Here is a 26,951-nt window from a genome sequence, read left to right on the forward strand (position 1 = left end):
CTTCTGGGAGGAAGAACACCAAAAGACAAAGGACAGGCATCCTCAGACACTTGCAACTTTGACATTTCCCCACAAATTGAGGGAGAAATTGTAAATACTAACCTATTATAGGTGTGTCCATGTTTCCCAGAGAGTCTTTATTGTGGATTATTTGTCATCTACTAAAATCTACATTCAACCATTTGTTCCAAGAGAGAATTGGGAATAACCCATGTAAATGAAATCCATAGGTGACCCTCAGCCTCATTCTTCCCCCAGGACTCAGGCAGAAAAGTAGGGGTGAGCTGAACATATCTGTGTGAATCATTTGTTAACATATCTTTTGTGAGGCACTGTGCTCACTGCCAAGGGTGCAATGATAAGAAAAATGGTTCTTACCCTGAAGATGCTCACAGGCTGCAGGAGGATAGCTGCAATAAAAAGACAGACAGTAACAAGTGTTGACAAGGATGTGGAGACATTAAAACCCTCCTACACTGCTGAGAATGTGTGTGTATAGGTTTTTTTGTGAACATACGCTTTCAGTTCTCTTGGCCATATACCTAAGAGTAGAATTAGTGGGTCATATGGTAACTCTATACAGTATTTAACTTCTTGAGAGACTGCCAAACTTTTCTACAGAAGCTGCACCACTTTGCATTTCCATCAGCAGTGTATGAGCGTTCCCATTTTTCCATAGTCTCGCCAGTACTAGTTATTATCCAACTTTGATTATAGCCATCCTAGTGGATGTGAAGTGGTATCTCATGGTTTTGATTTCTATTTCTCTAATGACTGTGGATGTTGAGTGTCTTTTCATATGCTTATTGGCCATTTGTATATATTCTTTAGAGAGATGGTTATTCAATCCTTTGTCCATTTTTGAGTTTGGTTGTCTTTTTATTGTTGAGATATAAGTGTTCTTAACATAATATATAAAGATTTATATACTTGTATATTCTCGATTGTGTCAGAGGTCATTTAAATGCTTCAATTTTCAACCTTTCATAATTACCAAAACACATTAAAGAATAAAATATGGCCACCATTGCATTTCCTCCTACTTTGCACTTGCCCATCATTTTGGCCAAGCACGATGCTCTCCAAGTTTTGCTTGCTCTCCAGTAGTAACCAGACTTAAGTGCCAGGTAACACAGGTTAACACTTTACATTTGTAATGCTTTACAGTTTTCAGAGCATTTTCACAGACACTATTTTCTTTTTTTTTTTTTTTTTTTTTTTTTAAGGTTTCCATCTTTTTTTTTTTTTTTTTTTTTCCAAATGTTGGGGGTAGGCGTTTATTAATTAATTTATTTATTTTGGCTGTGTTGGGTCTTCATTTCTGTGCAAGGGCTTTCTCTAATTGTGGCGAGCGGGGGCCCCTCTTCATCGCGGTGCGCGGGCCTCTCACTATCGCGGCCTCTTGTCGCAGAGCACAGGCTCCAGATGCGCAGGCTCAGTAGTTGTGGTTCACGGGCCCAGTTGCTCCGTGGCATGTGGGATCCTCCCAGACCAGGTCTCGAACCCGTGTCCCCTGCATTAGCAGGCAGATTCTCAACCACTGCGCCACCAGGGAAGCCCCCAGACACTATTTTCTTTATGTTTTCATTTATTATATCTGTTTTGTGGATGAAGAAATAGACTCAAGGATTAAATAACTTGCCCAGGGTCAGAAAGCTAATAGGGTGTCACTGAAATGTATATTCTGAGATTCTGATTCCTCAATCAGTGTTTTTTTCTCTGCGCTGTCCTTCTGTAGGCTGAACTCTCTCTGTGCTGGGGACTCTGGTCTCAGGGCTCTTTTCCATTCAGCTACTCTAAAACTTAGCCTTCTTTGATATTTCTTGTTCATTGACCCACCCTTCTCACCTTCAGTGAATCACTGAAGCTCCACTCTCAAATTAAAATGCCTAGATTGGATACGGTGGTAGAGTCCTTAGGAGGGGGAAACAAAAAAGATGAGAGAGCCTCTTGTCGATGATTTCCTAAATATGTTTCTACTTTTTGTATAGGTCAATGAGCTCAAGACCTCCATGCAGTCTGTTTTACAGGAGTGGAAGACTTATGATAAACTCTATGATGAAGTGAATATGATGACGATCCGATTCTGGTACTGCATGGAACACAGCAAACCTGTGGTTTTATCATTAGAGGCCTTAAGGTGCCAGGTGCAGAACCTTCAGGTATATTAACCAGATCTTGGCACAATGCATTATTGGCAGAAAATCTCCAATGGAAGGAAGCACAGAAATGAACACAATTACTGTTATGTTCTCCACAGAGAAACACAAAACAGTATTTTAAACAGCAGCATCAAAAGTATAACTTGAAATTTCAAAATGAATGACATGAACCAAATGAGTGAAACTTGGTACAAGTACACTGTGAATTTTTCTTCATCTTTCATGTCCATATTATTTCACAATTTAAAGGTTTGGGTCTGGGGTGTTTTTTTTTTTAAGTATGCTATTTCAAGTGCTAGCCCCATGAAAGAATGCCTTCTCAGTTTTCTTCTTCACATTTCTGGTAATTTATCCCTGTCCTATTAAAGTTTGAGTGTTAACATTACTGTGGTACAGCGGCAAGTGTTGACCAGCTGCTGCCTTCTTTGGACGAGGCCAGGCTGTTCTCCAACTGACGTTCCTGCTCTGTCCTCCTAGACTCTTCAAGATGAAGCTGAGAGCAGTGAAGGGAGTTGGAAGAAACTCCAGGAGGTTATTGGAAAACTCAAAGATTACTGCCCCTCAGTTGCTGAGATAATTCAAGAGAAATGCCAAAATACTCACACAAGGTACACTTTAAGATGCAATTTGAATGGTAGAGCAGATATTTTTATCTTAATGACGTGTGACAAATGAAGGGACGTAGGCTGGGTAAAGCCTTCTTAATCATCTGAGATAACTGGTTTCATACTATTCTGGTCTCTCCTGCTTGGAAGGATCTTGTTCACGTAAGATTTGACGTTGTGAAGGCTATTACTTGCCTTGTACAAATGTTTGGTATAATCAATCTAGAAATGTCCTAAGTACAGCCCCAGTGTAGCCACGTTCAGTGGGCATAGGCTAAATGCCCAATGCGATCCTCAAGGGCACCAAAATCAACAGGCAGAAACAGGCTAAGGGATGGCCAGATGGGCAGTCTGTCTCACTGGAAACATTATAAGGTGGAAGTAAGGGGATGTAAGAATACACCTCAGGAGATATTTGTGAGGTTGGGAGGAATTCTTTGATGAACTACTTATGATAGAAAACTCCTTCTAAGGAGTGTGGCCCTGGTTGATTGTGAGGCTTTTATATAGCTGGATGGGATATGAAAGTTGGCCCAAAGCTGATTTGTTCCAGACAGTGATGAAGAGATTAAGCTACCCTCAGTGGCCTTCTCCACCCTTCCTTCATGCAGATTCAGCCTCTCCTATAAACCAACTTTGAATATATGTTGAACAAGGGACACCACATTTATGTACCCTGCAGTGGTGTCCTCAGCCCTTGATCCAGTCCTTAGTGGAAGAGGGGGAGGAGTGAGGGTAAAGGTAAACACAGACACGTATCTGATTTCACATACAGTAATGGGGGCCTCCCTCAAAACATATGGTGGTTCAGGTTGCTATTAAAGGGATTCGGTTGTCACCAGTGCCCATACACATTCAGTTGTTGGCACAAGAATATATCAGAAGGCATATTGAAAACGACTGAAGAAAATAGCATCAAAATGCCAACAGTAGTTATCTCTAGATTAATGAGATGTCAGGTGTTTTTTTTACTTTCTCTTTATAGACAGGTAGGTAGGTAGGTAGATGGGTAGACAATCTCAATATAGGTATGGATAGATTTAAACACACATGTTTTGTGGGGGGTTGTGAGCATATGTTTATTTATTTATAATATTTATATTTTTAGTATTTATATTTATAGTATTTATAATTGGGGAAAATCTTATTTAAAAACTGGTGGTTCTGAGAAGATTTGTGAAATACAAAGAAGTAAAGCAATTATGCCATTTGTCACCTTTTTCGCCCACTTAACGGGGTTGAGGATATTGTGAAACAAGCATTCTCATGTGTTTTGGGTGAGAATGTAAATACTATAATGCTTCCAGAAAGCAGTTTGAACATATACCCATAACCTTAAAAATATTTACATATTTATATTCTTTGACCCAATAATTCTCTAAGAAGTCTAATTTAAGACCAATATCTTGAAATACAGAAAAAAGCCTTTGAACAAAGTTGTATCTGAGCATTATTTTTGGAAGCAAAAATTGAAAATTATTCCAATATCCATACTAAGCTGGAATTTGGTAATTAAACAAAAAAAGACCATTTATAGACCATTATGTACAGCCATTTAAACTTAGGCTTACTTATTCTTTATTAATAACATGGGAAAAAATTTTTTTTTCCCATGGGAAAAATTTTTTAAGTTAAATGGAAAAGAAAGGCAAGATATTACAGTCCATAGTATGGAATAAAAGCAAAATTTTTAAATTTCTACTTTTTTCTACTTTTCAATTTTAATAGAATGAAAAATGTATTACAGAAAATAACTTATTTTTCTTATTATTACGATTTTTAGTTTTTGTAGCAGTTTAGCAGTGCATATAAATGAGAATCCAAAAAACAAATCATACAACCAATGAATGTGCTGGCACCACAAAATTAGCTAATTTTCATGGATGCAAAAATACTTTTAATATTTGCAATTGAAAATCATAACTTGGTGGTATCTACTCTAAAAGCGAGGTCTCTAACTAGGTTTCATCAACAGCTCTAGTTAAGTTCGCCTGGACTCCAGAGTTGAGTTTTAGCCTGGCCCCCCCATGGAGACCAGCTATGTAAATCTGGGGCCTGGGTACTCTGCTGCTGCCTTCCCTCATATATTGTGTGCTAGCATCCTTTGAGGGCTACGCAGTTTTCTCTTCTCATGTGACTAAGATCAGTTTTACCAAGTGAGTAATTTTCTGATGCAAATTGGCCTAAGTACAAAGAGAATACACAGGAATTAACTTTTCTCTAAAGAACAAATGAAATATTATCAAGTACCAGGTAATATCTGCCATTTTTTTCTCTCAATCCACAAAGAAATTAGTCCTACAACATACCATATTTCCACAAAACATTAAAACATTAGCAAATTTAGAACATCATAGGAAATAAATACCCTTTGCTGAGAAGTAGGAAAATATATTGTTTTTTATTTCTACTTTTATATAAGGAACATGTTGCTTTTGTAATTAGAAAATAAATTGGACATAAACACAATTTAAATAAGGCCTACTTAAAGACCCCCTCTATAAAATAGGAGGCCCTCCCATGTGGAGAAAGTTTCATCAAGCAAACAGTTCAGTACTTTCTTCACCTTTGCCTAAGAGACATTCATCATACAATAGGCGTTTCCTGCCAGTCACAAATTTTGCGGGTTTTGTTGAGAATTATAAAGTCAATGAAGTTTCCTAATTTGGAATTCTGTTTATATATTAATGATGGCATTAATTTTGAAAAGACATTAACACGTCTTCTTAATTTATCTGCTCTTAACTTATGGGTAGAGTGTGGGCGCTGTGCTTTTGCTGCAAAGGAAAGGATGGATGAGGTTCCTGTTGTTCATGTTGCCCTGACAGGTGGACGCAGGTAAACCAAGACATTGCAGACCAGTTGCAGAGGGCCCAGAGCCCGCTACAGCTCTGGAAGGCATATAACAGTGCTCACGCTGAAGCTGCAGCAAGACTGGAGCAGCAGGAAGCAAAGTACCAACAGTTCGCAAACATCAACACATCTGGAAACAACCTGGCAGAGATCCTGCCCCCAGCCCTGCGGGACGTAAAGGTAGGCGTTAAGCCCATTGGGAAAACCAAGGCCAAGACAGCCTGACAGACAGGGCCATGACCCAGGGACTAGACAGACCACAGGGAGGGAGGAGTGGGTCAGGACAGGTGTGTGAGCAGACCATGTAGGACACAGGCAAGACAGGGACGTGTGGGGTTGGGAGAGCCAGGTGGTGGCTCAGAGGTGAGGGCTACGCAGCAAGTAGCTGGGTCAGGGTCACCTGACACCACCTCCTTCCAAATCTCCCCTTTCACTCTAGCAGGTAAATCTCTAAAGCCAAAGCTTCATACAAAGTCTCCAATAAAAGCAGAAATGTATCAGCTGAATGTGGTCATCTAAGAATAGTAGATGTTGAATCTCTTGATTTAGAAATAATCATGAATAATTAAATAATCTAAATAATTATCTAATCTAAATGAGTAATCATTTAGATTCACCACCATGTTAATAAGGCTTTTCTGTGGATATAATGATTTTTAGACTATTATTTAAGAGTTGTATACTTTCCTCTGTGGTTTTATTCTATTATGTTAATGAACGCCTAGAAAGCAAATACTTTCTAGTTTTAAACTAGGTGACCAGGTACATTTTGTATCTTTTAATGCTATAGGTCAAATAAAGAAGTATTAACCAATTAAATTAGAGATAAGAATCCAGCAGATATGAACCATATTTCTGATCAACTTCTATCTAATCTGTTGGCATTAAAAAAACAACAAAAACAGAAATTTCACGCAGCTGCAACATTTCTGGAGCAGCCCTAAAATCGTCTTGGTCAATGAAATTCTATGCTCTCTGCAAATGAATCTATTTATGTCACAAAGTGTCAGGCAGAGGACGGGGTTGGATTGATTCTTAAAACACATTGAAGCAGATCCTTAAAGTGTTCACTGATTAGAAATATAAAACATAAGACTGTACCCAAGTCATCTCCAGTTTCTGTAAACTAGAAGCCCCAACTCTATTTATCCATGGTTACTTTTAGCTCTGAACTGACAAATTTCAGAACAGTACCAGTGATATCATATAAAGAAGGCTTAGCTTTTTTATCTCTTTAAAATAAACAGTAACAAAAAGCCACACCCACTGTTTCAGGGCAGAAATTCTCCTAGATGTTGATGGAGTGGCATGAGTTGGGGATTTCTGTTGGGAAAGGAGGAGGAAATGTTTTGCGATCACTTTTTTCTTCTCCAGGAGCTGCAGCATGATGTGCAGAAGACAAAAGAAGCCTTTCTCCAAGATTCCACTCTCCTGGATCGACTGCCACAGCCTGCAGAGCCCAACACCCACGTGCTCCTCTCTGGTCAAATGCACTCCCTCCAGAGGGCTTCCTACTTGGAAAAGATGCTGCTTATGAAAACAAATGAATTTAAGGTTCCTCTTAGTTTTCTATTCAACTTGAAGTCTTGGACATTTGCACACTCCCTTCAATTCCTTATATCTTGCGAAGTGATAGTTATTAGTGCTTTGTGGGCTGCACCTTAGGGAAACCACAGAATAAAGATGCCCTAAACATATCTACCATTTGACATGATTCTTCAGTCATGTGATTCTTCAATCACATGGGCAATGGGCAGATCTTAAGCATACATTTCTTCCTTATTGAACATATTAAGGTGATATATTTCATGCACTGTTCAGATCTCATAGTTATTTGAATTTCCAAGTTGGGTAATTGAGTCATAGAGTAGCTGCTTAAAGCACGACCATTTGTTATGTATTTTATTCACTTTTTGAAAAGCCTTTAGTGCATGAATTATCAAAAAGCTGAATAGAAGGCCATGGGGCTCCAATATCACACAGCGGGGAAAAAATATTTAGCTAGCAGGATTCCTCTAGGTGCCCCTGTCAAGCAACTGATCTTTTCATCCCTGTGAAGGCTTCCTACTTTGCCAAAGGCACAAAGTGAGTATCAGGAGTGTTCTGGATTCAAGATAATGAACTGCTTAGGGCTGAAAACAGCTTGGACTTTTATCACAAGGCTGCGCTTGATTCTGTTATAGATGCACATGAAAATTGTTTCTAATGAAAACTTCTCTTGTTCTAGTTTGTTCTATCACAGTTCAAGGATTTTGGGGACCAGTTGGACTCTTTAAAAGGTCTCATTACGCATGAAGAAGAGAATTTGGATAAGCTCTACCAGCAAGAAAAAGAAGGAAATCCTGACTTATTCCTGGTATTGCCAATATTTGTCATTCCTAAGGGCTCAGGTTCACCATAGAACAAAAAATAAGTGAATTACTGTCATCTATGTGCATCTTAACCCTTGAGCACAGTCATTGATGTGCCATTCATTCTTGACCTGTTTTCCCTAAGATCTAGAAAAGTATGACAACATAGGGATCTTTTTTTTACACTTTTTTTTTTTTAATATTTATTTATTTATTTTATTCATTTGGCTGTAGCAGGTCTTAGTTGTGGCACGCAGGATTTTTAGTTGCAGCATGCGGGCTCTTAGTTGTGGCATGCGGGGTTTAGTTCCCTGACCAGTGATCGAACCCAGGGCCCCTGCATTGGGAGCACGGAGTCTTAACCACTGGACCACCAGGGAAGTCCCATACACTTTAAATATATACAATTTATTTGTCGATTATTTCTCTTTTTCAATTTTTAAATTTTTATACATTTTAAATGTTACTTTCCATTTACAGTTATTACAAAATATTGGCTATATTCCCCATGTCGTACAATACATCCTTGAGCCTATCTTATACCCAATAGTTTGTACCTCCTACTCCCCCACTCCTGTATTGCCCCCCCCCCGACTGGTAACAACTAGTTTTTTCTCTGTATCTGTGAGTCTACTTCTTTTTCGTTATATTCACTAGTTTGTTGTATTTTTTAGATTCCACGTATAAGTGATATCATATAGTATTTGTCTTTCTCTGTCTGACTTATTTCACTTAGCATGATGCCCTCCAGATCCATATTGCTGCAAATGGCAAAACTTTGTTCTTTTTTATGGCTGAGTAATATTCCATTGTATATATGTACCACATCTTCTTTATCCATTCATCTGTCGATGGACACTTATGTTGCTTCCATATCTTGACAGTTGTAAATAATGCTGCTATGAGCATTGGGTTTCATATATCTTTTCAAATTAGTGTTTTTGGTCGGTTTTGAATATATACCCAGGAGTGGAATTGCTGGGTCATGAGATCTATTTTAGTAATATGCCTCAGTAATTTTAGTAGACTTTTAAATCTTGAAGTCTTTACTAGTTAGCTTCAATGAACTAAAATAATCTAGCAGTTAGCTATTGAGATGAATTGAATTTTTCTGGTTAGTTGAAGATCAAAAAGTAAAATGCCCTATTAAATTAATGGTATATTTTTTTCCTTCTTTATTACCTTAGTAAGTTTAGTATAGTTAACATAGATGAATGGAAGAATGAAAGAATTCTGGATCTTGCACACTCCTGAGGACCAATATTCATAACCTAGATTAAGAGTCAGCAAACTATGGCACATGGTCTAAATGCAGCCCCTCACCTGGTTTTGTAAATAAAGTGTTACTGGCACAGCCATGCCCTTCCACCATTTATGTGCTGTCTATGGGAGTTTTCATGCTACAAGGGCAGAGCTGAATATTTGCAACAGAGATCATATGGGTCATAAAAGGCTAAAATATTTATGATCTCGCCCTTGACAGTAAAAGTTTGTTGACCCTGACCTAGACTATTGTGGCAGAGTTCTGTAGTGAGAACATGGATATTGTGAAGGATGTTTGCTTAATATATTGTTGTCCTAGAGGCTGTCCCTGGAATATTGTCTTAAAGATAAAATTTTGGTGAGTTTGCTTTCCTATGATTTCACCATGATATTGATGTGTAACTACCATGCTTTGCTAGGATTATTTTAAGGATTGAATTTTCATTTACTTTGTAAATAAACTGCATGTTCTGTTGAAGGTCAAGTTGTTGGCAGACTAAATGGGACTTGAAGGTCCGGAATGGGTCCTTTAAAAAAGAAAGCTTATTTCCATCTTCTTCAAAGACAAAAATCTGAGATCACTTTCTATTTCCTGGGCTGTTTCAGTTCTGGCCATGTGTGCAGCTTGTTCTAGAAAAGACACAGGATTGAGAGATCTGGGTTCAGGTCCGATTCTGACACTAACTAGCTATTTGACTGTGGGCAAGTCGTTTACCTATTTAGGCCCCAGTTTTCCCTCTTGTTTGAGATAAGGAAGGTCTGTAGGATTTCTGAAGCCTTTTCATAATCCAGATATCTTATTGGCATCCAAAAACCTGGAATTTAATTTCTTTTTCACAGAATCACGTGCTGGCACTGACAGCCCAGTCACCTGATATTGAGCATTTGAATGAAGTAAGCCTCAAGCTCCCACTTAGTGACGTAGCTGTCAAGACATTACAAAATGTGAACCGGCAATGGATTCGGGCCACGGCGACAGCACTGGAACGCTGCAGGTCAGAACAGCCCAGCTCTCCCATTCTGTTTCAATTAAGGCAAAATTAACAGTTGAGCCCAGTAATGTCATTGTTATATGGCTCTGTTTTGTTTGTTTTTAAACCTTCTTAGTGAACTTCAGGGGATTGGATTGAATCAAAAGTTTCTTTATTGCTGTGAAAAGTGGGTCCAGCTTTTGGAGAAGATAGAAGAGATGCTCAAGGTGAACATTGCTGACAGCCTCCCTGCTCTCCTGGAACAGCAGAAAACGTATGAGGTAAATAAACCTGTGCTCTCTGCCACCTTGGACCCCTCACCCTGGGGCAGGACTCAGGGGAAGAGAGATTAAATAAAGTAAAATACAGAGAGTACCTATCAATCCTCAACCCCTAAACACAGAATATATGTCTTTGAGCAAATTCAGTTGTTGGTTGATCATTTGTAAAATTCTCACATATTTCATAAATTTCAAAATTTTGTTTTGCTGCTCTATTTTATTAATGACAGAACTCCTAGATTTTCTACAGTAGGTGGAAGCTTCTAGCACAACGTTGCTTTTGCATAATGCGAACACGGTACCGCTTTACCAAGAGCATGTTAAAATACTTCAAGTCATCTTTGCATTTTCACTGAGTAGTTTTGTAAAGTATTGAAGCACCCGGTATAATTATAATTGTAGCATTAATAATTTCACAGAGGAGTTTCCCCATGCTGATGCTGACATATATTTGAGAGTACTCCCGGTGGTTATAGGCAGACCCTGCATTTCCAAAATGTGCATGATTAGTGCACTGTAACTTTTTAGTGTAACTGATTTAAGTCTGCATTGTTACGTTAAGATCATCCACTGAAAATGAAATCTGTCCGGGCAAAGCTGGGTGACTTTGATAAGTTACTGAACATCTTAGTTTCCTCCTCTTCAAATGAGTCTGATAGTATTTACTTAAGTCGTAAGGTTGAGGAATAAGTGAGACAATGCATGTTTTACTCAGTGCCTAACAAGTAGAAAAAGCCCAATAATGGGCCTTAGGTGTAGTTATTATTAGACCTATTTGCTTCTAATTATATTCATAGGTACTGTTGTGATGATTAAGCGTTTTTTGCAGTTAGCCTCAAATCTTTTGAAAATTAATCACCTCACGTATCCTCTGTGAGCTTAGATTTTATTAGGAAATTGACAAAAACAATTCCCATATTTGAATTCATACACAGATGTTAGAAGCTGAAGTTTCTATAAACCAGACAATTGCTGACTCTTATGTCACCCAGTGCTTACAACTCCTGGACACAGCAGAAATAGAGAAGAGGTAAGCTCTTTGGGACTCGTAATGGTTGTGGGCATGTGGAAGGCAATGCAGCCTGGTGGGCCTTCCACCGTGTGAATCTTGACTACATCAGTGCCTGCGACCATGTCATTGGTAGACCACCATGGGGCCGGTCTTCTGACTTTATATTAGGATGGAGTCTTGCTTCATGGCCATAAAAACATCAGGGGCCCTTTTCCCTATGGTAGATGGGTGGGCTTAGCAGACCAGATGCTTTGCAAGCACCCATCCACCTAGTACCATTATCTAAGTTTTTACCCCAAAGGATTTTTCTAAACTGTGTTTTCCTCTCTGCCTTCAGCCTCATGATGTTTTGCTATTTAAAAAATAAATTTCAAAGTGCTGCTGTTCCCAGTAGATAGCTATGTCACAGTTGTGAAAGAAGAGACTTCTTTCTATGCTGTGTACATGAGGTTGGGGTCTCCGGGGAGTTCCAGTCAGGCTGAGCGGGGCCCCTTAGGCAGCCTGGTGACAGTAACTGTACCTGCTTGCATAGCTGCTGAAATTGCCGACAGAGCCCCAGGGGGCCTGGCCTTAAATGACCTCTCCAAATGTCTCCATAGGCATTATTTTCCTCCCCATCATCACCCATATGCCTCTGAATCCTCTTTCAACATAACTAAGAAATATAAAACCCATTTTTCCTAGCTCTGAAGTAATAAAATCCAAGCCAATTTCAGGATGATTAACTAGTTTTGATCTGATCAGTGCAGCAAAGCATGACTTTTCCCGTAATAAATAAAAGGCCTTATTTATCATGTGAAGGACATTGTCTATCTGGGAAATAAATAGTTGAGTAGTTGCAGAAAACATGTTCTTTATTGCTGAAATTATGTGGCATACAGCCCTCAAGTAATCGATAACATTGCAAGGGACCTACCTGTTCATCTGTTTCCCATTGATCCCATGTTTAGTTTTCCATAAAGCACTTGGCATAATCTGTGCTAAAACAGCTTAAGGGGCTTCCCTGGTGGTGCAGTGGTTGAGAGTCCGCCTGCCGATGCAGGGGACACGGGTTCGTGCCCCGGTCTGGAAAGATCCCACATGCCGGGGAGCGGCTAGGCCCGTGAGCCATGGCCACTGAGCCTGCGCGTCCGGAGCCTGTGCTCCGCAATGGGAGAGGCCGCAACAGTGAGAGGCCCGCGTACCGCAAAAAACAAAACAAAACAAAACAAACAGCTTAAGTTTGTTTAAGGCAGTGGTTGTCATGCATGCCAGGAAAATACTAGGCCATGTGCAAGTATCTTGTGATAAACACCTTTCACCAACCCACACACTGCCCCTGCCCCAGCCCCAAGTTCCCCATCATGTTTACACTGAATGGTGCTCAGATTTAAAGAAGTTTTTTTTCCATGTAAATTGTGCACATAAATAGCAAATCTAAGTTCCTATTACATGTTGATAGTTAGTTTTTCTACATGTTGATGTCAGAATTCTCTAACCATCTATTTTTCCCAAGACCGGAATTTGTTTGGAAGTTCACGAGGCTGAAGGAGAGGTGGCAGAGTGCTGCCCAGGGCGTTCGGCAGCGGAAGAGTGACATCGATGAGCTGGTGAGGCAGTGGCAGTACTTCACCACCTCCGAGGGGGACTTGCTCCACCTGCTCGCCTACACCAGCCACCTGCTATCTGCAGTGAAGAGCCAAGACTGCTACAGCCTCCACCAAACAAGAAGTCTGATTCATGAGCTGAAGGTAGGACACGCGCAGCAGCAGTGTGGGAACTGCAGGGTGCTCTTGATTTGGAAGATGTTTGTTCGCCTCAGGTTTTGTGTTTTCTGTGACGTTCAAGTGTGCTTTCTGCGATGGGGAGGCCAGCTGCTCATGGGGACCCTACTCAGCCTTATCATTAGCCTCGTGGGGTCAGAAACCCAATCTTATCCATTCAACCAGAAATAGTGAAGCTGTCTTATGCTGTGGGAGTAGAGATGGACTGGAGATGGGTAGGTAGAGTGGGGAAGTTTGGGGTGACAGACATTTAAAGCACTGACTAATGTATGAATGACTACCACAAAGTAGTAATTTACAGTGGGATTCCTGCTTCCTCTTGAAGGGTGAATTCATTTAGGCAACAACATTTCCAATCAGAAAGTTGCTTGATGAGCACAGGACTAGAATAATTAGTTGGCAGTTCCCAGGGCATGTTGCACTGAGCTATCGAACCACACTTCACTGTAGAGGGGCAGCTAAACAAAACAGCACCCTTCTGAAATCCCTTGCTTGCCTCATTCACTTATCTAGGCTTCAGATATTAACTGAGCATCTGGTCTTTGCTGGTCAATGTTCTAAGTGCTGGGTATATGGTGTGGACCAAGAGAAGACCTCTGCTCCCATGGGGGCAATCAGACAAATCAGTAAACCGACAAGAAAATACTAATTTGTCTGATTGGTGGGGGAGATCAGACAAATCAAAAACTAAAGGAAATATCAGATTGCAACATGGCATATGTAGGTCATTAAAACGGGGCCGGTGATGGAGAGGCTGGGTGACTGCTTTAGACTGGGTCATCTCTGGGGAGGCACCATTTAAACTGGAACCTGAATGACAAGAAGAAGCCAGCCGTGCAAAGATCTGGGGGGAGAGCCTTCAGACAGAGGGAAGAGTTTTCCCGAGTCCCCAAGATGGGAACAAGTTTAGCAAAGCAGAGGAAGAAAGAAGGCTCGTGTGACGAGTGTAGCCAGTGAGACAGCAGTGATGGAAAATGGACTCGATAGGCAGTCAGGGAGGAGCATTTTGGAGGGAGGTGAGGTAGCTGGGTGTCAGTCTGGATAATAGGAAGCCGTTGAAGTTGGAAGAGGAAGCAGCTCGATACAATTTGTATTTTTTAAATGTCCTCTGGCTGCTCTGAGGAAGATGGTTTGGGGGTCCGTGGGGGTCTGAGAAGAAGCAGGAATGCCAGTGTACTACTTCTTTATTGCCACATCACAACAAACATTTCTTATTCTCTCTCACAGTTCTGGAGGTTGTCAGGGCTGTTAGGTGGCTCTTGCAAGGGGCCCTCAGGCAGTTCCAATCAGATGACGGCTGAGGCTGGACTCACCTGAAGGCTTCCTCACTTTCGTGTCTAGTACTTGAGCTGGAAAGGCTCAGACAGCCAGGAACTGGAGCACCTGGGGCTCCTTGGGCTTTGTTCCCTGTGGGCTCTCCACTTGGAGGCTTTCGGTAGCCAGACTCCTTACATGGCAGCTCATGGCTTCAAAGGTGCATGTCCCAAGAAAGATAGATCCAGAGAGAAGCTGTATTGCCTTTTTAGACCTAGCCTCAGACGTCAGCCACTTCCACCATCCTCTATTAATCAAGGCCATCACGCATGCCCACATGGGTTCAAGAGGAGGGGGGAGAGGGAAGGTTCTAGAAGAGCATGTGGGGCTGGTAATATTGTGGCCATTTTGTGAAAAATACAGTCTGCCATAGCTCGTTAGGCTATTTCTTTTCTTTTTTTTTTTTTCGGTACGTGGGCCTCTCACTGTTGTGGCCTCTCCCGTCGCGGAGCACAGGCTCCGGACGCGCAGGCTCAGCAGCCATGGCTCACGGGCCCAGCCGCTCCACGGCATGTGGGATCTTCCTGGACTGGGGCACGAACCCGTGTCCCCTGCATCGGCAGGTGGACTCCCAACCACTGCGCCACCAGGGAAGCCCTCGTTAGGCTATTTCAATGGTCTTGGGTAGTTTTTAGGATGGATAAGACAAGGGTAATCACAGTGAAGATAAAAAGACTATATTTGTAGGTGGGGTTTACAAGACTTGCTTATGGTTTGGATGTGGCAGGTAAATAAAAATCTAAATCCAGATGACTCTAGGTTTGGGGTTGAGCATCTTGGTGAATAATGTGCTGTTGACCAAGTCAGGGGAGACTGGACGAGAACCAGGTCTTTTGATGACTTCAGTTTGAAATGGCTAACAGACATCTATCACAGTGGCGGTGTTGAGCAGTACTGCATATTAGAAGGACAAGTGTGGAGGGGCAGTGTGTTCCTTGAATTGCAGTTTTTCTTGTGTGTGCTTCTCCTTTGCATTTGGGTTATCCTGAGTATTCTCAGAAATATCTTTATAAATCAATGCTCTGTTGATTCTTTTTTAACATCAGCTTCCATTTTGGAAAATGCCCACATTATGTCTCCCTTGAGAAATTTGAAAATAAAGGAAATCATATATACAACAGAAATAAAAGCTATTTAATTTTTTCTCCTGAAACCAAATGCTTTTGGAAATATAAAGTTTTTATTTCATTTTTGTATTATAAATACCTAGTTTCAGTCCCTTTTAAAGAAAAGCCTATGTGATATCCAAATGGAATTTTTTAAAGGTATTGCTTTAGTATAAACACTGATGTGTATATTTATGTGCTTAAGTGTCTATTTTTGTATTTTTATCTTTTTTATTCTCTCCTTTTAAATTTGTTTAGCATAATGTGCACATTCCAACCTTGTGGGTTAGGAGCAGCCTGACTATACCATAATGGTAATGGGTATTTGCTCTTAATATCGGATCTAATACTCCAGTCATTTTCTTAATACTCTTGGATTCATTTATCTTGTAGGCTTTTATTCTGTGAAGTGTATTTTTTTTTTTTTTTTTGCGGTACGCGGGCCTCTCACTGTTGTGGCCTCTCCCGTTGTGGAGAACAGGCTTCGGACGCGCAGGCTCCGCGGCCATGGCTCACGGGCCCAGCCGCTCAGCGGTATGTGGGATCTTCCCAGACCGGGGCACGAACCCGTGTCCCCTGCATCGGCAGGCGGACTTTCAACCACTGTGCCACCAGGGAAGCCCAAAGTGTATTTTTAATTTCTCTATACTTCTAATCATTATAGTAAAATCTTATCTCTTACCAACCCTTGGAAATTATTTTAAGAACACATCATTTGGGGCTTCCCTGGTGGCGCAGTGGTTGAGAGTCCGCCTGCCGATGCAGGGGACACGGGTTTGTGCCCTGGTCCGGGAAGATCCCACATGCCACGGAGCAGCTGGGCCCGTGAGCCATGGCCACTGAGCCTGCGCGTCCGGAGCCTGTGCTCTACGACGGGAGAGGCCACAACAGTGAGAGGCCCACGTACCGAAAAAAAAAAAGAAAAAAGAACACATCATTTGGTAGTATGCTGTCTACTCAATAAAAATATTAGCCTTTGATGTGAATGAGTGTGTATGTATGTGTGTGTGTGTTCTAACCAGATTTGTCTAATTTATATCTAGTTTAACATTTAAGAAGCTCTGAAGGAAATATACACAAATGCATGCAGAGAGTCACATTTTGATCACATCAGAGGCTTAAGCAAATTACTTTTTTTTTTTTTTTTTTTTTTTTTAAGAATAAAGAAATTCATTTCCAGAGGTGGCAGACAACCTATGCACTAACCTTGGAAGCTGGGGGCAAGTTACTGAGCACAACTCACCTGGAAACTAAAGCGTCAATTGAGAAGAGAATCAGTCAACTTCAGGACAACTGGAAGGACACAAAACTCCAACTAGGAGAGATGATTAAACAGTTCCAGAGCACTGCAGAGGTAAACTCACCATTTACTTTTCTGTTCATGATATTCAAATGCAGTACATAGAATGTTTGTTTGCTGTCTGAAGGTGGGAATGATTTTAGGAAATCACAATATTATGGGCTTTCCAAGGGACATTGAGTCCTACTAATCCACAAAATCATGGTAGTTTCTTAATGTAAAATAATAATATAACACTGGAAAAGCTCAATGTTAATATCTAAATACTTGAGGTACTATTTTATATTTACCTTTATGAAACAGGAAACTAATTCATGTTCAATGGAAGTTCAATACCCAAAGCTAACATTCCACATATGGTCTGCCTTTGGGTATGGTATATGAAAATAAACACAGTGATACTTCATCTTTCTGCTGTCTTCAAAACATACACTTTTCCATATAACTGAATTTCCCAATAATTTATGATTATACCTTTAAGAACCAAAATGCTTTCTTTTGAGTGATTATTAGGAAAATCATTAATATTTTATTATGCTAAAATATCCCAAGTTGTTCTTAAGGACTCTGAGCTGCTTTGAACCTAGCCCCTGCACTGCTATGCTTTTTGAGTTCTTATGTGGTTTTTATTGTTTGTCTTTCTTTCTATTTAATTTAAGCTATTTTTACTTTTTTTTTCTTTTTTTTTTTTGCGTTACACGGGCCTTTCACTGTTGTGGCCTCTCTCATTGCGGAGCACAGGCTCCAGACGCGCAGACTCAGCGGCCATGGCTCACGGGCCCAGCCGCTCCGCAGCATGTGGGATCTTCCCGGACCGGGGCACGAACCCGTGTCCCCTGCATCGGCAGGTGGACTCTCAACCACTGCGCCACCAGGGAAGCCCTATTTTTACTTTTTATTTCTCTGAGTATACTTACTCCTTGTAGCCCACTCTTTAATCTGTTGTGTGGGTACCAAAACAAGATAACCAAGCTTGTCAGAGATGTTTTTCTGAATACAGAATAAATATGTGCTGAGTTAGGGCCTGAACATCTCTCCTGTGAATAAAGTATCTGAATTTTATTTGGCGTATACACTGTGAAATTCATTAACTTGCAAACATTTGTTGAGCACCTGCCGTGTTTGCAAAGCAAGGTGGTAAATGCAAATAAAGGTTTGGTGGAAGAGATAAGGACTCATAGTTTTGTTTTGTTTCTCCCTTCACTTTCTCCTTGGTTACGTTCCAGAGAGTTTATGTTGTGAGATAAGTGGCCTCTCCTTAAGTGAGGTGTTAGCGTACAATTGGACCAACCCAAGAATATTTGTGTCAGTAGTACTGAGGAATAGAGTAGTGTTTGAGTCTGTGTTTGTCTATTTTTAGTAACTTCAGGAGGAGGAATTTTAGTAATATCAGGAATAGAAATTTATCCTAATGGATTAAACCCTCTGTACTTGAAAATAACAGGCAACTATTTGCTCAGTAATATAAGGTTTAAGGAAAAGAGCTGATATGAAAGAAAGGCATCCACAGGGAAACTGTAGCCTTAGGTCAACTCTTGATTAAGCTACTTCTAACTGCTTGTCCTTGGACCAGTCGGTTTTCTCTGAGCCTCAGTTTTCCTCTTTTAAATGTGATAGTAACACTTGCGTCTGTCTCCTAAGCTTATTATGATTACAGTGAGATAATGAAGTTGATAAGCTTTGTAAACTATAAATTACTTCAAGCAGGAGGCGGCAGTCAGAGCAGTGGTAAGAAATGGAGAGTGAAACTTGGCTGTGAAAGGGTCGCTAAAGCCAAGCTATTTCTAGAAGGGGGAAGGGAGAGAGCAGAGGGATGACATTAAAAAAGAAGACAAGGGCTTCCTTGGTGGCGCAGTGGTTGAGAGTCCGCCTGCCGATGCAGGGGACACGGGTTCGTGCCCCGGTCTGGGAGGATCCCACATGCCGCGGAGCGGCTGGTCCCGTGAGCCATGGCTGCTGAGCCTGCACGTCCAGAGCCTGTGCTCCGCAACGGGAGAGGCCACAACAGTGAGAGGCCTTTGCTTTTCAGTGCTATTAGAGCATATACCCAAGACTGGAAATGCTAAAAATTAATCCTTCTAGTAGCCTTTTAAATGTGAACTTTTCCAAAACTAAAATAGAAATAAGTTAGCTAGGTCAGAGATGCGGGGAAGAAGAAATATTTCGAAGCCAAAGGCAACGCAGTGGTTGAGATGAGCCACACGTAAAGCTGCAGAGAGGTGTCGAACCATCCTGCTGTCTCATATGCTCTTTTAGACCACAGTCTGCTCAAGACAAGGAACTGGGTTTCTGCGTGATTTACAAAAACACATTTAATAGAACAATTACATGGATTAAATTAATTATCCTATTCCTACAGTTCATTCTTAAACAACCAAGTACTTACCAATTTTAATACTGTTTTCAAATAGACCTGGGACCAGTGTGAGAAGAAAATCAAGGAGTTGAGAAACAGGCTACAAGTTTTAAAGGCACAGAGTAAAGATCCTCTTCCAGAACTTCATGAGGAGCTCCATCAAGAAAAAGAGCTGATTAAGGTATTGAAATCTGAAGTAGTGTTCAAGATAATCACTCAGCTGTTTTCTGTGACATTGAAGTGTGTGTTTGCCTTTCGATGTCTGTGTGAAACTAAATCTTCGTGTCCAGTTGGAAAATATTTTGCCTGTCTTCTCTCTAATACACCTTCCTGGTCACTAAAGCAATTAGAATCAATGCTTTTTGAGATCCATGTGTGAAGATGAGGAAGATTTTGCAGAACTTCTTCTTAGAATTTTGGGGGTTTTCTCCTTCAGGTCCTCTTTCTGTTTCTCCTCGGTAATTTAAGATGTGGCCTCTGAGATTACATTGATAGTTGTTCCCTTACCAAATGGCCTTGTCTTTGAAATGAGAGTAAAGTATGACTGAAGAATTCATTTTTTAGAAGACAATAGGTTGGGGGATTTGCTCAAATATAACAGTTTTTGTAATACCTTCCAAACTATATTCTGCCTAATGGATACCACACTAGCAAAAATTCCTGGGTATGTTAGGACTTTGCAGAAGACAAGGCAAACTTACTGATAGGAATGTGGACCAGTTAAATTCTGAGGTCAGGAACTCCCTACATCTCTTCCCTTTCTGCAGGTTTGATGTTGGAAAGACATCAATAGCCTAATGGAATAAGGTTTAAAAAAAATTTTTTTTTCTTCCTTCAGTGACTTCAGGGGTCAAATTGAAAAAAATTAGGAAGAATTGAGTAGTCTCATACTTCAAGCTGTGCTGGAAATTAGTGTCCTCCCTCCTGAACCTTTTTTCTTCATTGTAAAAATTTCTACTGTGCAAAAAAATTCTAACAGCAAGTAATATGACAACTACCATGAAACCATCAGCCAGCAGAAAAATAAATCATTACAAATACAGTTCAAATGCCCTGTATGATCTCTAATGTACTTCCCCTCCCCAGAGGTATCCACATCCCTGAATCTGGTGTCCTATCATTCTTATGCATTGCTTTATCATTTTACTGCATGTGTATGTAGATCTCAGTGGAATGTAGAAGTACTACTTTTGTTTTTAAACTTTCTATAAGCAGCACCATTACTCTATACGTAAGTCATAAAGATATACTCCTACGTTTCCTTCTGAAATTTTTAAAATTTTGCTTTTTACGTTTACACCTTTATTCAGTGAAGAACTGATTTTTGCCTATGTTTTGAAGAGCCGATTTTTGTTTTATTCACACGGATGACCATTATCCAGGTGCCTGTTTACTGATTAGTCCAGGGTCCAATATCAGGTTTCCGATTATGCATGGTTTGATTCTTGGTTCTCTGCTCTATTCCATTGGTCTGCTTATCTCAGCTTTTATACCAAATTATCCTGCATACTGTGTTTTATTAGAACAGATCTTCATTTCAGGTGTCAGGTACCCATCCCTCATTCTCCCACTCGAGTGTGGATATCCTTGGTTCTTTGATCTCCCACAGCTTTAGAAGCAGTTTGTCAAACTATAAGAAATCCTGATAAGAGTTTTAATGGAATTGCGTTGAATTTATAGAATAATTTGGAGGAAATTAACATCTTTTTGACATTGAGTACTCCTGTTTCCGAATATGGCATATTTCTCGTTTTATTCATGTTTAGTGCTTTATAATTTTATGTAGTATTGTACATCTTTTGTTAGATTTATTTCTTGGTGTTACTTTTGAAGCTATTGAAAATACTGCCTTTTTCTAATTATACTTTCTGTTTATTACTGATGTCTAGAAATGTAACTAATTTTTGTGCATTGATACTATATTCAGCCATCTTGCTAAACTCTTGTTAATTTCGATAAATTGTCTATCTATTCTTTTGGGGGTCTGTGAACACAATCACCATTGATGAATAATGACTTTTTTTGTCTCTTCCTTTTAATTCTTATACTTTTGTTCTGTTCTGTCTACACTGGTCAGTACCTCCAGAGCAGTGTTGTTAGAAGCGTTGATAGCTGGCCCCTATGTGTCAGTCCTGATTTTAAAGAGAATGATTCTATCATTTCACCATGAAGTGTGATTTTTGGTGGTGATGTGTTAGTAGATGCCTTTATTAGATTAAGGAGGTTCCTGTCTGTCCCTGATTTTCAAAGTTTTTATCATCTCTACTTTAGATCTAGACTTCAGTAACAGATGAGAGGATTTGGAGTCCCTCTCTGAGTTGACACATAGAGTTTCCTTTCATCAAGTCCAGAAACCTGTGCAGAATGTGAACCATAAACCCATGAGGAGGCATAATTTTTCCCAAGTAGGACACATCTCGGTTTCCACTGGGATCTTTTCAACTTCCATAGCCTCAGCTTTCTATTTCTCAGTGGAAAGAACGGGGGAGAGAGACCAAGAGCATTGAGTTCATTCAACCTGTGACCATATTCCAGAAAGATCCCAAGTAACCTGAAGCCTGTCTAGAACAGTGTTTATCATCCCTGAGTCACTTGGGGAGATACCTAACCATTTGACCAGTCTGACCTTTACTTTCCTCCTTAGGAAATTACATTCCCATCACAGCCAAGTTGATGTATGGAAAAACTGCTTTGCATGTTTATATGTGTCTGCACATATATGATTTCTTTATATGTTTATAAAGAAATGCGTATATGATTTCTTTATATGTTTTATATACTAACTTTCAGTACTATGAAAATTGCTATCGCTATAGTGGGCATCTGTGTTCATAAAACTTGTCAAATGATTGAGTCCTTAGAACAGTTTTATTTTCTTCAATAATTGTTTACTGAAATATAGTTGATATACACTATTATGCTAGTTTCAGGTGTACTACATAGTGATTTGACATTTGCATACATTATGAAATGATCACCACGATAAGTCTAGTAACCGTCTGTCCCCATAGAAAGTTATTACAATATTACTGACCATATTCCTTATGCTGTATGTTACATCCCCATGGCTTATTTATTTTATAACAGGAGGTTTATACCTCTTCATAAAATAATTTTTGAATAAGTAATATGGTCACATGGTTCAAAATTCAAAAGGTACACACAAAAAATTTTTCTCCCATCAGTTTCTCTCCACAGAAGCCGTGTTACCAATTTGTTGTGTATTCTTCCAAAGATATTCTATGCATATGCAGACCAATATTTATATATATACACATTCATTTTTTGATCCTCTTTTTACCCAAATGGTAGTGTAGGGAAATGGGACTTGACAATCCCAATAGTAATTGAGTCCACAGGCAAAGACTTAAATGCTGTTGTGCTGTGTTGGAGTCCAGCCAAAGCCTGTGCAACACACCACTTTATGTAATCAAGTTTTAAATCATGTGTCATATGGACAATTGGAATTTTACAGGTACTTTTGCAATGTAGAAAATTTATCTAGTTAAATTAAGAAAGGCAAACTTATCTGACTGACATGTTCTCTTTTGCAATTAGTTTGGTAGCAAATCTGGAGTATTTTAATTTAAAAACAGAAGCACAGTTTTTGAAATGTTTATAGAAATAAGTGAACGTCAGCCTTAATAGACTTCCACAGTAGACCTCAGTCTATATATTGTTTCATTCCTTGCTTTTTCGCTTAATATTTATGAACATATTAAAGCGCTTGATACATACTGCCAAATTCTTTCCTTTCAATCACACATTTTAATATTTGAGGACTTACTATACACCAGGCCTCTTGGTGGGCAATGCATTGGTGGGCAGTGCATTGGTGAGCAATGTTGTCATGGCCCCAGCCAGTGTGGAGCCGATAGTCTAGGCTACTGGAGAGACAGACGTTAACCAGAGTCCCACTGTATGTGTACATATATATGTGTGTGAATAACTGTAAGCATGGTGAGTGTTAGAGGGGAAAAGGACAGGGGGCTGTGAGAGCACAAAACAAGGGTCCCAGTCTCATCCGATGACTCAGAGAAGACCCCTCTGAGGAATTACCTGGTCTGAGATCTGAAAGTGTCGGTAGGAATTAACTAAATATATCTGGGGAAGCATCAGCGTGAAGGACTGGGTAGCATTTCAGGCTAGTAAGTAAAGAACAACAAATTTAAACAATAACTGGGAGTCATTACACATATTAAACTTGCCCCCCAAATACATAAAACTCGACACCAAACTGGATGTGGAAAAATATAGTCATTCCTTTGAGGACACAATTTGGCAGTATTTATTAAGAATCATAAAACGTCCATATTCAAAAGTTCTACATCTGTCAGTTATCCTTTCAACTGTGGGAGGAAACCGAGTATCCAAACCAAAATGGATTTAAACCCAGTGGTGGATAACTTACAGACGCCTCCCTCTGTGCAGGCATCTGAGCCCACACTTCTGAGCAGGAAACATTGTACGAAGTTCAGCGGCCTTCTGGTCTGTAGAGTCAGTGAGTGGTCAGCCTCTGCGTGTGACTTGCCCCCCTTTATGTTACGAAGCTGGTAAAAGGGTTCCACTGCAGAATCTGCTCTCGTCCTCTTTACTACAATCATGAAGCTAAAAGTAGGAAACAAAACTTTAAAGTGATGGTTTCTCCTCTGATAAAGGTGCTATTTCTGAATCTCCATTGCAACCTTTAAAAAGAATCCTCCGAATTTACATCTTATTAAATGTAAATCCTTGTTGGCAAGTTAGGAAATCATGCCAATGTAGCGTTTAGAACTCTGAAAAGCAATCGGAGTTAACTGATTCATCAGAAATCAGACTGATTTCAGATGTAAATGAAATACTCTCTTCTTTCAGATTTCAATAGACAGGTATGAATGGAGACCCTTAAAATGTGCCAAAATGGAAAGAATTGGAAGCACAATAAAAATCTGGAGATCTCTTGAGTGTTTGGGCTGTTTCATTTTACCTTCTCTCTTGTGAAAGTGATTATCTTCATTAAGTCCTGGGATTCAAAAACGTTTTAATTTGACCAATACTTAATTTTTTAAAAAAATAAGTGTTTCCAGGGCCAGAGGAAATTTTCTGCTAACCCATCTCTGGTAATTATTAGGGAACATTTTTTTTCTTCACTTACATTCATTCTTTTTGAGAGTTAACCAAAAGAATTCCCTTTGAACAGAAGCTGTTATATGATTGCCACATAGCAACAATGCTTTTCTTAAGGTGTTTTAAAAAACGGGAAATCACATTTTATACAACGTTCTGTAACACAGTTTCAGGATTAAAAGTGAGTGTGTATGTGAGAGAAGGATTGTTGCTAGACTCCAAAAATACCTTCCTCAAAATAAAGGTAAAGACCTACTTGAGTTTAACATAGAACTAAGTATATAAAAGTCTGAAATACCTGAGGAAGTGAAAATAAAGGTAGAAAAGAGCTTTCTTTTGAGAAAATGGGTGGTGAGGAATTGGCCAACCACAACTGCAGACGCTGGCCCTGGGCTGTTTCTCATTCAGAAGGTCCCGCCCCCTTTCCTGGCCTCCCCTCCCCCAGAGTCCAATCAAAGTATTAGCCTACAGGTTTGGAAACAACAGCAGCTTGAGTTGAAGAGGTTTTTTTCCTTTCTTTCCCTTTCTTTCTTGTGTTTAAATGCAGGAACTAGAGAAGTCTTTGGCTAACTGGACTCAGAACTTGACAGAACTTCACACTATGAAGACCGACCTAACCCAGCACATTCTCGTGGAGGACGTGGTGGTTTTGAAAGAGCAAATAGAGCATTTGCACAGACAATGGGAGGACCTCTGCTTAAGAGTAAGTTAGTTAACTGCAGGGCACGGCTGTTCTTAAGTTTATTGAAATGTCTCCGAAGGCCAGACAAAGTAGAAAGAAGCTTAATTTCATTGAACTGGGAGGCCCTTTACAGTTGGAGCCCAGGCCGGCCGCTGCTCCTTTAGAAGGAGGCAATATTGTTTAACAGATTTGACCCTTTGTTGTTCCAGCTCAATGCTGGAACTTTGCACACTTTTAATGAGCTTTTTAAAAAATCACCTTAAGTGGTGGGGGAGGGGAGGAATGCCGTCCTGAGCAGCTGCGTGCACTCTGCCCTCTGTCTTGTATGGATGACAAGTACCGGTCATTGTCTTAGAATCAGGACTTCAGCAGAGTTCTCGGCTGGCCTTAAAAGCAGTATCTCTGCAGTATCTGTTCTGGGCTCAACAAACAGTGGGAGATGTACTTAGTGCCAGGCTTGGGGTCATTATATCTGAGAACTCTGCATTCGCATGCAATCCAGTGTTTATTTCAAGTAGCTGGCTTTGAAAACTCTCTGGAAGAAATGATCAGCTGCTACACTTAGTATCTCAGCAGATCACTTCGACTTATTAAGAACTGGATTGTGGTTAAGGTGACAGGATCAAGATGGAATTAAAGGGTTCAAATAGATCTTTGTTTTAAGAACAATTTAATTCTAAGAAAAGTAAAGTCCTCAATCTCATTTTTGTGAATTAAGAAGAGATGTACTTAAAAGTTGAAATTCACAGTTTTGAATGCATTTTAATAAAATAAAAATGTTTTCCTTCTTTGTTTTAGTATTTAATATTCACCATATACCCATAATTTTAAACGTCCTTTTAGAATTTTTATTCAAATTTTATATAAAAGAAAATATTTGGAATATGTGAAAGGTATTCTAAAAGTTAAGGAAAAAGCAGACTGGAGCCCAGATGTTCCCAATTGTTACCATTATGAAGCAAATCAGAATGATGCTGTGCAAAACGCCAGGCTTTTAAAAAGCTGAGGTAAATAGATGCTCTGAAAAACAGAAACACAAAACTTGGTGTTTTAGGAATAGTTTTTTGAGCCTTCTTAACACGCTTGGTGGGTGGATGTACAAGCATTAGATATTTTTTTGCCTCACTCTGAAAAGAGCAGAGGGTTGTTTTTGTTTTGTTTTTTGTACATAGCAAAAAAAAAATCTCCAGGAGTTCAACCTTGGTTTCCCCATTTATAAAGTGGGATGTTAAAAGTTAACCGAAAGAACTCTTAGCTACCCCTTTTATCTCTAAAGTTCTAAAGATTTCTAAGACCTGGGAATACCTTTGTACATTTGGAGAGGCTGATTTGCGTTCTTTAAATTTATATTTATTTAAGTAATAAAGTTGAACCCTGTAAGGAGGAAGTGCCTTTGCTGACGTTAGCTTATGCGTAACAGAGCTTTGGGTGTTTGGGGAATCAGCCTGCTCACTGCAGACCAGTATTTGATTCCATTTCCATGGTTTCCCTCCAAAGCCATAGTGCATATTGGGAAGGTGGATTAAATGAGCGATGCGTATTTTTTTATTTTATTTTGTTTTTGAAATTACCAGTAAGACATTTAAATGACTTTAATTTTCATGATCCATTTGCATTACAAATGTTAGATTTGTGATCAAGATGGTAGTTTTTAAATTAAATAGGCAGGACGTTGGCCTTAAGTAAGAATCAGGACTTGATCATTTTTTAAAAAGAAAGGATTGGGGTCATAAAGTTATAAGTTAGCATGTAGCAAGTAGTAAATAAATGTATACTGAAAGAATAAGGAACAGAAGAAATTTGGGTGGTGCTTAAAACGCACTCAT

General features: G+C 39.8%; 2 protein-coding genes across 2 annotated transcripts in view; one reads left to right on the plus strand and one right to left on the minus strand.

Moving 5' to 3' along the window:
- The window catches only part of SYNE2 (spectrin repeat containing nuclear envelope protein 2), a 317,234-nt gene that overhangs the window by 246,195 nt on the left and 44,088 nt on the right, over positions 1 to 26,951 (plus strand). The window contains 12 exon segments of the mRNA XM_032621163.1: positions 1,992 to 2,162; positions 2,640 to 2,770; positions 5,596 to 5,800; positions 6,995 to 7,174; positions 7,848 to 7,976; positions 10,075 to 10,229; positions 10,342 to 10,486; positions 11,422 to 11,516; positions 12,994 to 13,228; positions 16,841 to 17,035; positions 19,393 to 19,518; positions 24,991 to 25,146. Of these exon segments, the coding sequence (XP_032477054.1) occupies positions 1,992 to 2,162; positions 2,640 to 2,770; positions 5,596 to 5,800; positions 6,995 to 7,174; positions 7,848 to 7,976; positions 10,075 to 10,229; positions 10,342 to 10,486; positions 11,422 to 11,516; positions 12,994 to 13,228; positions 16,841 to 17,035; positions 19,393 to 19,518; positions 24,991 to 25,146 (1,923 nt within the window).
- The window catches only part of ESR2 (estrogen receptor 2), a 183,141-nt gene that overhangs the window by 55,553 nt on the left and 100,637 nt on the right, over positions 1 to 26,951 (minus strand). The gene's annotated exons all lie outside the window — the stretch shown is intronic.

This window comes from Phocoena sinus, chromosome 2, assembly GCF_008692025.1.
Source record: "Phocoena sinus isolate mPhoSin1 chromosome 2, mPhoSin1.pri, whole genome shotgun sequence".
Lineage (NCBI taxonomy): Eukaryota > Metazoa > Chordata > Mammalia > Artiodactyla > Phocoenidae > Phocoena > Phocoena sinus.